The 11,709-nt window shown below is 45.9% G+C and overlaps 1 protein-coding gene across 1 annotated transcript in view; it reads right to left on the reverse strand.

Annotated features, from left to right (window-relative positions):
• Positions 1 to 433: 433 nt before the first annotated feature.
• The window catches only part of LOC125486047 (BTB/POZ domain-containing protein KCTD20-like), a 16,017-nt gene continuing 4,741 nt past the window's right edge, over positions 434 to 11,709 (reverse strand). The window contains exons 4-8 of the mRNA XM_048611854.1: positions 10,804 to 10,906; positions 6,212 to 6,332; positions 3,871 to 4,068; positions 2,611 to 2,721; positions 434 to 714 (exon numbers count right to left, since the gene is read on the reverse strand). Of these exons, the coding sequence (XP_048467811.1) occupies positions 434 to 714; positions 2,611 to 2,721; positions 3,871 to 4,068; positions 6,212 to 6,332; positions 10,804 to 10,906 (814 nt within the window). The remainder of the gene's footprint in view (positions 715 to 2,610; positions 2,722 to 3,870; positions 4,069 to 6,211; positions 6,333 to 10,803; positions 10,907 to 11,709) is intronic.

Below are 11,709 nucleotides of genomic sequence, written 5' to 3' on the forward strand. Positions count from 1 at the left end.
CATCCCACAAGTGAATTTAAAAAAAACATTCCAAAGTGCCAGAGTCAGAGCCTTCCCAACAGTTTGTACATATGGAACCTGCACAACTGATTCATGCACTGGATCACTACACCTGATCCTCACACCAGGTCCCCACAGCCAAGCACCATGTGGATCTCCTGCGCTTGATCACTACGTCAGATTCCCCGCACCCACTCACTGTGTCAGATCCTGTGTTTGAGTGCAGCGAGATCCTCACACCTGATCACCGCCAGATTTCCCCACACTCGATCACTGCAGAGGATCTCCCCACATACCAGAGCACCATGCTCTGTGCTGTCACAGTGTGGAGTTGAGGAGCACCTCAATCCTGTTTGTATTCCCATGACAGAGCAGCCTGAAGCACAGCCCCATTTTCCAGGGGCAGTTATGTGCCAGTGCCCCAGGGTTAAGCTTACTCCTGGAGGGTGGCACTAACCTCCCCAGCCTGTTCCTGCGCTGGACCCAGGATGTCGAGCTCATCCACTTGTGGGTGATGGGTGGTGCCAAGGTCACGGGGGGGTGAGGCCAGGTTGGTGGCGGACCTGCTCCTGACACACTGGAAATCCACATGCCGGCTCTTCCCCTCCTCCTTCTCCCAGGACATGTGGATGAATGGTCGCTGCACGTAGTTATAGATCACCTCGTAACGGCCCCCTGCTCGCAGCTTCAACTTCTCCTTACAGGTTGGGTAACCTAGAGAACGGAGCACAAAAATACTGACCCATCATTCTCACTCTACTCTTATGGGATCCTACTGTGTACAAATGTCTTATAGAGTTAACCCATTACAACAGTTCCATGGCTTCTGAATGTAAGTGTGTATTTGTAGTGGCTCTGTGGATAGCGCTATCCCCCTCCGAGTCGGAAAGGTTAGGCTCAGGTCTGGACAGACAGTAAGCTGTGACCTGTCGGACCAAAACTCCTTTCGACATGATATACAAGGTTCCAGGGTTCAATTTCATTGAGAAGCAAGGGAGCTCTTCAGCCTCCCACCCCACCCCCCCCCCCCCCCCCCCCCTTCCTTGGCATCACCAGCAACTGAGGAAACATAGAAGATAGGAACCGGAGGAGGGCATTCGCCCCTTCTTGCCTGCTCCGCCATTCTTCACCATGGCTGATCATCCAACTCAATAGCCTAATCCTGCTTTCTCCCCATAACCTTTGATCCCATTCGTCCCAAGTGCTATATCTAGCCGCCTGTTGAATACATTCAATGTTTTGGCATCTTTGACACTTTCTGTGATAATGAATCCCACAGGCTCACCACTCTTTGGGTGAAGAAATGTCTCCTCATCTCCGTCCTAAATGGTCTACCTTGAATCCTCATACTGTGACCCCTGGTTTTGGACACACCCACCATTGGGAACATCCTCCCTGCATCTACCTTGTCCAATCCTGTTTATAATTCTCTGAGATCCCCCCTCATTCGTCTGAACTCTAGCGAAAACAATCCTAACCTAGTCAATCTCTCCTCATGTGTCAGACCCGGCATCCCTGGAATCAGCCTGGACAGACAGCACTTTAAAAAGGTCATAGGTCAGTGACATGGATGGATAGGAGACGTGAAGTTCAATGTAGAGAAGTCAGTGTGTTGGCAAGATAAAGGGGGCAGCACTTAAGGTGGACGAACAGAGGTACCTGGCAGGAACTTCATCATTGAGGTTGGCAGGGCACGGTTCATAAAATATCCTGCTTGTACGCTTTCTTAATGATGTGGAGGTGCTGGTGTTGGACTGGGGTGGAGAAGATCAAAACTCACATGACACCAGGTTATAGTCCAACGGGTTTATTTGAAGACACAAGCTTTCAGAGCCTCGCTCCTGACACCTGAAGGAATGAGATGCCGAAAACTTTGTCTTCAAATAAACCTGTTGGACTATAACCTGGTGTTGTGTGATTTTTGACTTTCCTAATAGCAGCATCAAGCATAAGAGCAAGAAGGTGAGGTGAAACTTGTATGAGACTCTGGTTAGACCTCAGCTGGACACCAGACTTCAGACAGAATGTGAAGGCATTGAAGAGGATGCAGGGAAGATTCAGGAGAATGGACGGGATTCAGGAGAATGGACGGGATTCAGAGATGAAGAACCTCGGTGAGATAGGCTGATTGGTAAAGGTTAGACTGTTCACGTAGAGTCACACAGCACAGAAACAGAACCTTTGGTCAAACAAGTCCATGCCAACCATAATCCCAAACTAAACTAGTCCCACCTGCCTGCTCTTGGCCCATATCCCTCCAAACATCTCTTTTCATGTATTTATCCAAATGTCTTTTAAACGTTGTAAATGTACCCACATCCACCACTTCCTCTGGCAGTTCATTCAACACATTAACCACTCGCTGTGTAAAAAAGTTCTCCTCATGTCTTTTTTTTAAAACGGAAGGATATGGTGAGATGTAAATTGCTTATTTGGAGAGCTGGCATGAACATCGTGGGCCTGTGCTGGAATCAGTTGAGACCAGCAAACATCACAAATATGACTGTACTTTAAAAAGAGGCTTCATGGCTTTGGCAATGATATCAGCCAATGATCAGGCTGACTCCTCCCAATTCTTATGTTCCCAAAAACCCATTCCATCCGGCTCACCTTCAATTCCGATGCGGATGTTCTTTAGCCCTCGGTTCTTCAAAACCTGTTTGGCGACCTCCCGGTTCTCGATGTATTTGAAGAACCTGTACAGTTTGGTGCTATAAATAACTGAAACACGAACAACACAGTCAGTATTCCCACTTCCCCACCTCACTCTCATTTCTTGTATGCTCCTCTGTGGTGTCCAGAGGGGAGTCCTTATCTAACTGCAGCGTGGGGGCCCAGGGTTTACAATCCTGACAAGTTTGGCTTGTTTTCTGTGTACAAGTCACTGACAGGAGTGGGATAGTTCTGACCTGCCTGTGAATGAATAAATGAATGAATGTGTGTAAGAGTGAAAGTGTAAGTGTGTGTAAGAGAGTGAAGTGCACGAATGTGTGTGTGTGTGTGTGAGAAATGTGAGTGACCCATGTGTGTGTGTAAGTGTGTGAGAGAGAGTGAATGTATGTGTGAGTGCAAGTGCGAGAGTATGAGAAAAGTGTGTGTATGAGTGTGTGCATGTGCATGAATGTGTGTATATGGGATTGGGATTGAGGGAGATACAGTTTCATTTACTTTATTAGACAGCCAGTATGGCAACTTGCTTGTGGATTACTTTTGTCTATAGTGAAGACGCTGTGTTTCAGTTTATTGAAAATCCTGGTGAAAGTCTTTCATTCTAGCTAACAATAATAAATGGTTTTTAGTGATTGGGTGTGATGTTTACACTTTTGGTGGAATGGGTGAAGTAGTGAGGCTAGTGAGTGCCAGGGGATTGCTCTATCACAGTCATTTCCCCCCCACTGTGGGTGGCTGTGCGTTCAGTTGGTAAAACCCAAAATCTCTGGAATTTCGTCACTAAAACTCTCGACTTCTCCTTTCGGGTTCCTCAAAACATACCTCTTCTGGCCTGATATCTTCCCCATGAGGCACAGTGTCAAACCTTGTTTTAATAAATCAGGCTTTTGAGATGTTTCGCTACGTTGAAGGCACCATGGAAATGCACTGAGTTGTTGATGCAGGGTCCGTGTCCCTGATGTATGTGGAGCTACTGCATAATCTTTGGGCAACTATGGAGCACAATAATTAACCCCGTTATCGCCAGGCCAAAAGGAGAGGGGGCACTAAAATCTGGGAGGGACATCAGACAGATCACTGCTAGAATTAATGTGGAATTGACAAATTAATCTGAAATGTGGGATGGTGCATTTATGTCAAGGCAATAAGAAACCCAACATCTCACGGTGAAGGTAAATCTCAGCCACACTCTGCTCTTACTGTGAGAATATTCTTCTCCCATCTGTGGTGGATGTTGTTGATCCCAGTCCACAGTGTCCTCATGTGCCAGCACAACCACATGGCATTCCCGCTCCCCTTTCCGGGCACTTGACACCATCAGGGGAAACACCAGCTCTTCCAAGTTCTTCTCAAACTGCTTCCGCGCCCCATCGTTTGACAACTCATGTAGCAGAGCACCTGGAAGAGACGTCCAAAGTGTGAGCATAGAGCAGAATCTCCAGTCCATGTTGTTCACCGTCATTCTTGTTCAAATTATTTCTGAAAGGCATTTCACCAAGTGCCACTTCAAAGGTTCCTACACAACAAGAGCTCACAGGAAAGGTATTGGCATAGAGAGAGGACAGGTCAACCAACAGGAAGCACAGAGGAAAGATAAATGGGTCATTTTTGAGTTGACAGGAATCAATGCTGAGGCCATATTAATGACTTGGATGAAAGGGCTGAAAGTCTGGTCATTAAAATTGCTGATGATACAACAATAGTTACTTGTACAGAGGATATAACGAGTTTAAAAAGAGATACAGTTTGGGTAAGTGGATAGGCGACCATCTGGCACATGAGCGTATATTGTAGGAAATGTGAACTTGTCCACTTTGGCGAGAAGAATAGAAATGCAGCATTGTATTTAATGATTTATATTATGGAGAGAGAGAGATTGCAGAACTCTTGAGGTATCCTGATACATGAATCTGAAAAAGTTAGTCTGAAGGTCCAGCAAGTACTTAGGAAAGTGGATGGAAAGTTGTTAATTATTTCGAAGGGAATAGGATATAAACATTGACACATGGAGTTTACAATGGTTGTACAGGGTGTTGCCAACACCACATCTGGAGTTAAATGTCCAGTTTTGGTTTCTTCCTTGTGAAAGGATATAATTGCATTAGAAGCAGTTTGAAGAAGGTTCACTTGACAGACTCCTGAAATGAAGGGTTATCCAACAAGGAAAGAGTGGACTAGGTGGGACTGTATTCATTGGAGTTTCTTGAGGGGTGATCTAATTGAAAGATACAATACCTTGAGGGGACTTGGCAGAGTGGATCTGAGAAAATCATTTCGATCTCTTTTTGGAGATACTGGAGTTAGGAGCTAGTTTCTAGACAGAAACGAGGATTTGTTTTTTCTTTCAGAGGGTCATAAATCTGTGGAAGGCTCTTCCCCAGACAACAGTGGGACTGCATCATTGGATATTTTAAAGGTAAGAGTCAGATAGGTTCCTGATAGATAAGAGAATGAAAGGATATCGGGATTGTCAGGAAAGTGGCATTGAGGCGGTGATTTTACTGAAGGGTAGAACTGACTTGAATGGCCTATACCAGCCTTAAATCATACGGTTTGTATGTCCATGTGTTCGTGTATACGTGTACATACTATCACATGGTGAAAACAAGTACCTAAAAAGTCACGGTTTCTTCATTAGCACCTTACAAACCTACGATCTCTACATCTAGAAGGACAAGAGCGGATACATAGGAACACCACCAATACAAGCTTCCGATCAAACCACCCTGACCGGGGAATATATTGCCATCCTCTTAGTGTCTCTGGGTCAAAATCCGGGTCTACCTTGTTATGGACCAGACCAAACCCCCTCGAAATATATTATAAGGCAGCCTAGACCCTGTCTTTTTCTTACTTTAAAGGCAAGTGTAGGTGTTGTGTTCCAGACGCAATTGATTGGTCAAACTACCAGTTTTAAAGCAAAATGTACTTTATACATCCACGTTAGTTAAAATACAACAAAAGAAAGAAGGAACTGGAATAACTTAAATCTATTGGAAAACTTAACAGAATAATAACTACAGTAACTATTACTATTTAACTGTTCCAATTTAGTAACATTCCATAAACACACCTTTGGCAAAAGGCAAATTCAGAAAACAGATTGTCTCACATGCAAATCCTGTAGCAAGAAGAGAACCCTCAGCTTTTGGCTTCTTCCAGACCCCAACACCAACTGCTGAAAGGTAAACTAAAAATCCTGGTTCTGTGGCAGCACGACCACACCCAGCCAGGCTGCTTCTATTGTTCCAACTTTTAAAAAAAAATCCCGAAGGCCTCACAAGCTGTTTACTTTCTTACAAACAGCTCGGTACCTCTCACTCAATCTCTCTTTAAAACAAACTAGGACAAAATAACCTCTTAAAGCCACAGTATCGCCACAACATGCACCCACTTGTACACAAGCAGCAATGCTGGGCTTGATACTGAGCTGCACCTTTGGTCTTGAACTGAAATGGGAAATATTAGGATGATGAATGCCTTAGCCAGTCCTTGCAGGCTGTATAAACATGTGAAGATTGATCTCGTGTTATGTACTTACTGAGATCTCGACAGCGAATTGTATTGTGACTGAAGTTGATGCACAGATAGTCACACGCATCTCGGAGTTCTTGGACTGAAATACCATCAGGACACTGAATAACTCCAGTAGTGTAATAATCCTGAAACGACACAAGGTCAATTAGAAATATTATACATAACGATGAGTTCAATGAGTATGATTTCATGAAAATCCAAGTCCATTTCTGAAACAGTAATTTTAAAATTAACTTCCAGGTTTCGGACAGTTCACACCCAACTATCCTTTAATTAACATATAGTTATCACTTCTTCCTATGTTCAATTTGGCCTCCGAAATCCCTACCAGACCCTAGAGGAGAACTTTGATAAGCCTCCATGCACCCTCTCCAGTGCAGTTATATCTTTCTGATAGTACAATGGGCCAAACTGTGCAGAAATCCAGCTCTGGCCTCTAACCAGGGTTTTATACAGTTCCATTATAGCCTTCCATCTCTTGTAAAGCATGTCAGATGGTTTCTTCACCACTTCATTGAGCTGCCAGCCACTTCTAACATGCCGTGGACACGTCCTCTGACTCCCCCATACCTCTCAGTATCCTACCATTTACTGCAGAGGTCTTACCCTGTTAGCCTTCTCCAAATACAGGAGTTTAACACTGAACTCCACCCATTGCTGTTCTGCCCAGCTTACTGGGCTATTGTGGGTTTCTTGCAACCTTAATTGTCATTACAACACACAGCCAGTTTTTGCATCTACAGACTTCTTAATCATATCCTCTATATTCAAGTTCAAATCATTGGTACATTCCACAAACAGCAGGGAATGTAGGACTGAGGTTTGGGGAAATCCCATTGGAATCAGCCTCCCAGCCACAGGAACAGCCACCAACCATTACTGTTTACTCCTTCGTTCTGAGCTGCTTTTGGATCTAACTTGCTAGTTTGCCTTCGATCCTTCTGTGCTGCCATATAAAAACTGATATAGACAATTTCCACGATGTGGAAGTGCTGGTGTTGGACTGGGGTGGGCAAGGCCAAAAATCAGACGACACCAGGTTATAGACCAACAGGTTTATTTGAAAACACAAGCTTTCGGAGTCTCGACTATATCCTACACACTCCTCCCATTGACTGTCCTTGTACGTCCTCAAACATTCTAGTGATAGAGTCATACAGCACAGAAACAGACCCTTCGGTCCAACCAGTTCGTGCCAACCATGTTCCTAAACTAAACTAGTCCCACCTGTCTGCTCATGGCCCATATCCCTCCAAACCTTTCCTATCCATGTACTTATCCCAATGTCTTTTAAACGTAACTGTACCCACATCCACCACTTCCTCTGGCAGTTCATTCCACACACAAACCACTCTTTGTATAAAAAAATTGCCCCTCGTGTCTTTTTTAAATCTTTCTCCTGTCACCTTAAAAATATGTACCCTAGTCTTAGAATCCAAAAAGACATCTGCCACTCACTCTGTCCATGCCCCTCATGATTCTATAAACTTCTATAAGGTCATCCCTCAGCCCCCTACATTCCAGTGAAAAAAGTCCCAGCCTATCCAGCCTCTCGTTATAACGCAAACCCACTAGTCAGGTACAAGCTTCCCTTATCAAATCCATGCTGATAGTTTACAACTAATCCATGTCTTTCTGAACAAATCCTGTCCTTCAGAATATTTTTCCGATAATCTTTCCACAGCTGACCTTAGGCCAACTGGCCGATAATTACTCAGTCTAAACCCTTCTGTTTAAATGGATGTTACCAATGTTGACCTTATGATGGAGGGAAGGTCATTGATGAAGCAGCTGAAGATGTTTGGGCCTAGGGACACTAATCTGAGGAGCTCCTGCAGAGATGTCCTGGAGCTGAGATGACTGACCTCCAACAAACACGACCATCTTCCTATGTGCCGGGTATGACTCCAACCAGTTTGGAGAGTTTGCCCCTTGTTTCACATTGACTTTACTTTTGTTGAGCTCCTTGATCCTTTACTGTGTGAGATGTGGCCTCGATTCGTTCTGATTTCTTCCCTGAAACTCAGTCTGTTTGTCTGGACAAGAGTTACGATGAGGTCAGGAGCTGTGTCCTCCTGGATGGACCGAGACTGGGCTATATTCACCAGGTTCCCGGGGAGTGCTGTTTGTTAGAACACTGACAACATCTTTCATCATTTTACACATAACCAAGAGTAGACGAGTGAGAATGGGCCGGATTGAATTTATTCTGCTTTTTGGGAGCAGGACATACCCATAAGATCATGAAGCGTAGGAGCAGAGGCATGCCATTCAGCCCATCGAATCTTTTCTGCCAATTCAGCGAGATCATGGCTGATCTGATAATCCTCAACCCCACTCTCCTGCCTTTTCCCCAAGACCCTGGAATCCCTTCCTAAGTAAAAATCTGTCTGTCTCAGCCTTGAATATACTTAATGACCCAGCCTCTACAGTTCTCTGTAGTAAAGAATTCCACACATTCACTACCTTCAGAGACAAGGAATTCCTCCTCATCTCTGTCTTAAATACATTACCCACTATCCTGAGATGATGCCCTTTGGTCCTAGTCTCTCCCACAAGGGGAAATAATCTTTCCACACCAACCCTGTCAAGTTTCCTAAGAATCTTGTATGTTTCAATAAGGTCATCTGGCAGTTCTTTGCATTCCAATGAGTACAGGCCCAACCTACTGAAATTCTCTACATAAGGCAGTCCCTCCATACCCGAGATCAGCTGAATCAGCTTTCTCTGGACTGGCCCCAAAGACAGTCTGTCTTTTCTTAGATAAAGGGCCCAAACACGTTCACAGTATTCTTGTCTGACTAGTGCCCTTTGTATAATTTTAGCAAGGTCTCTGCATTTTGAAAGAAAGGCCAGCATTCCATTTGCCTTCCCAATTACCTGAACTTGGATGCAAACATTTTATGATTGATATACAAGGAGTTCCCAAACCCTCTGTGCTGTAACTTTCTGCAATCTCTCCCCAATTAAGTAGCCCCCTCTGTTGTGCCTGGTGCCCTGGGACAATGCTAGGTGGGTCTGTCTGATTTTAATCTCCACTTTGCCAGGGTGACTCAATGTTGGGATCATGAGCTCTGATGAGGTAATAGCTGCCAGGGAGCCTACACGTCCAATCCTCATATTGTGTGTGTGTGTGTGTGTGTGTGTGTGTTAGGGAGTGTGTGTGTGCGTGTGTGCGTTACGGAGTGTGTGTGTGTGTGTGCATGCATGTGTGTGTGTGTGCGTGAGTGTTAGGGAGTGTGCATGTGTGTGTGTGTTAGGGAGTGTGTGTGTGTGTGTTAGGGAGTGTGTGTGTGCGCGTGTGTGTGTTATGGAGTGTGTGTGTGTGTGCGTGTTAGGGAGTGTGCATGTGTGTGTGTGTCTGTGCGTGTGTGTGTTAGGGAGTGTGTGTGTCTGTGCATGTGTGTGTGTGTGTGTGCGTGTGTGTGTTAGGGAGGGTGCATGTGTGTGTGTGCATGTGTGTGTTAGGGAGTGTGTGTGTGCATGTGAGTGTTAGGGAGTGTGTGTGCGTGTGTGTGTTACGGAGTGTGTGTGTGTGCGTGTTTGTGTTACGGAGTGTATGTTTGTGTGTGTGTGCGCGTGTGAGTATTAGGGAGTGTGCGTGTGTGTGTTAGGGAGTGTGGGTGTGCGTGTGTGTGTGTTAGGGAGTGTGTGTGTCTGTGCGTGTGTGTGTTAGAGAGTGTGCGTGTATGTCTGTGTGCGCGTGTGTGTGTGTGCGTGTGAGTGTTAGCGAGTGTGTGTGTGTGTGCATGTGTGTGTTAGGGAGTGTGTGTGTCTGTGCATGTGTATGTTAGGGAGGGTGCATGTGTGTGTGTGTTCGTGTGTGTGTGTTTGTGTGTGTGTCTGTGTGTCTGTCTGTGTGTGTCTGTGTGTGTGTTTGTGTGTGTGTGTCTGTGTGTGTGTGTGTGTGTCTGTGTGTGTGTCTGTGTGTGTGTGTCTGTGTGTGTGTCTATATGTGTCTGTGTGTGTGTGTCTGTCTGTGTGTGTGTGGATGTGCCTGTCTGTATGTGTGTGTATGTACGTGTGTGTGTGTGCCTGTCTGTATTTGTGTGTGTGTGTCCCCGTATGTGTGTGTATGTGTCTGTGTGTGTGACTGTGCGTGTGTGTGTGTGAGAGAGAATGTGTGTATGTGTCTGAGAGTGTGTGCACGTGCATGTGTGTGTGTGTGTGTCTGTGAGAGTGTGTGTCTGTGAGAGAGAGTGTGTGTGTGTGGGTGTGGGTGTGTGTGTGTGTGTGTGTGTGTGTGTGTGTGTGTGGGTGTGTCCTAAATGACCCAAACTGAGGCCGAGCTCCCACAGCAGGAAAGATGGGAGCCCTTCCACACCGAACAACTCTATCAATCAGTTTGTTTCATAAAAGATTAACTCCTGCGGTTGATATAATGGACTGTAGCAAGGTATGTGATAGCACAGGAACAAATAGCAGGGTCCCATGGTACAAATGTAAGACCCACACCGCACCGCCCCCCACTCAATCTTGGCACCACACTCTCCCCTACGGAGAGTCAGCTTCCCTGATATGTATTCTTGGTGCACGGTGCCGAATGTGAATCTGTGGCACAGAGGGGTTACTGAACGCAGTGATGTGTGAACTCACCAGGGCTGCTCGGAAGACCGTGGAACTGAGACCCTCAGCGATCTCATACTCGCCTTTCTGGTTCGCCTGAGTGACGTTGTGCTCTCGACCTGAGGTGAACATTCTGAGGGAGATAAGGCAAAATCCTTTAGAGGAAGAAGGATATGGCCATTCACAGCGAGCAGCCCCATCGCCACTCCTCCACCCCTCACAATACTGTCCTCCAACAGACCTGCACCTCACTGCCATGGATTCATGCATCTCTCTGCCTTCACCAGGCACAGTGAGCCCCTATACCCTGGGCACCCAGTGCGACACAACACCACGCAATCCCAGCGCACACTGGGCCTGTGTGTTTATACAGTATAACACAGACCGGGACTGAGACAGGGGCCTGTGTGTTTATACAGTATAACGCAGACCGGGTCTGAGACAGGGGTCTGTGTGTTTATACAGTGTAACGCAGACCGGGCCAGAGACAGGGCCTGTGTGTTTATACAGTATAACGCAGACCGGGCCTGAGACAGGGGCCTGTATGTTTATACAGTATAATGCAGACCGGGACTGAGAAAGGGGTCTGTGTGTTTATACAATATAACGCAGACCGGGTCGGAGACAGGGGTCTGTGTGTTTATACAGTATAACGCAGACCAGGACTGAGACAGGGCCTGTGTGTTTATACAGTATAACGCAGGCCAGGACTGAGACAGGGCCTGTGTGTTTATACAGTATAACGCAGACCGGGACTGAGACAGGGGTCTGTGTGTTTATACAATATAACGCAGACCGGGACTGAGACAGGGCCTGTGTGTTTATACAGTATAATGCAGACCAGGATTGAGACAGTGGTCTGTGTGTTTATACAATATAACGCGGACTGGGACTGAGACAGGGCCTGTGTGTTTATACAATATAACGCAGACCGGG

The sequence above is a fragment of the Rhincodon typus genome, chromosome 25 (assembly GCF_021869965.1).
Source record: "Rhincodon typus isolate 14 chromosome 25, sRhiTyp1.1, whole genome shotgun sequence".
NCBI classification, from domain to species: domain Eukaryota; kingdom Metazoa; phylum Chordata; class Chondrichthyes; order Orectolobiformes; family Rhincodontidae; genus Rhincodon; species Rhincodon typus.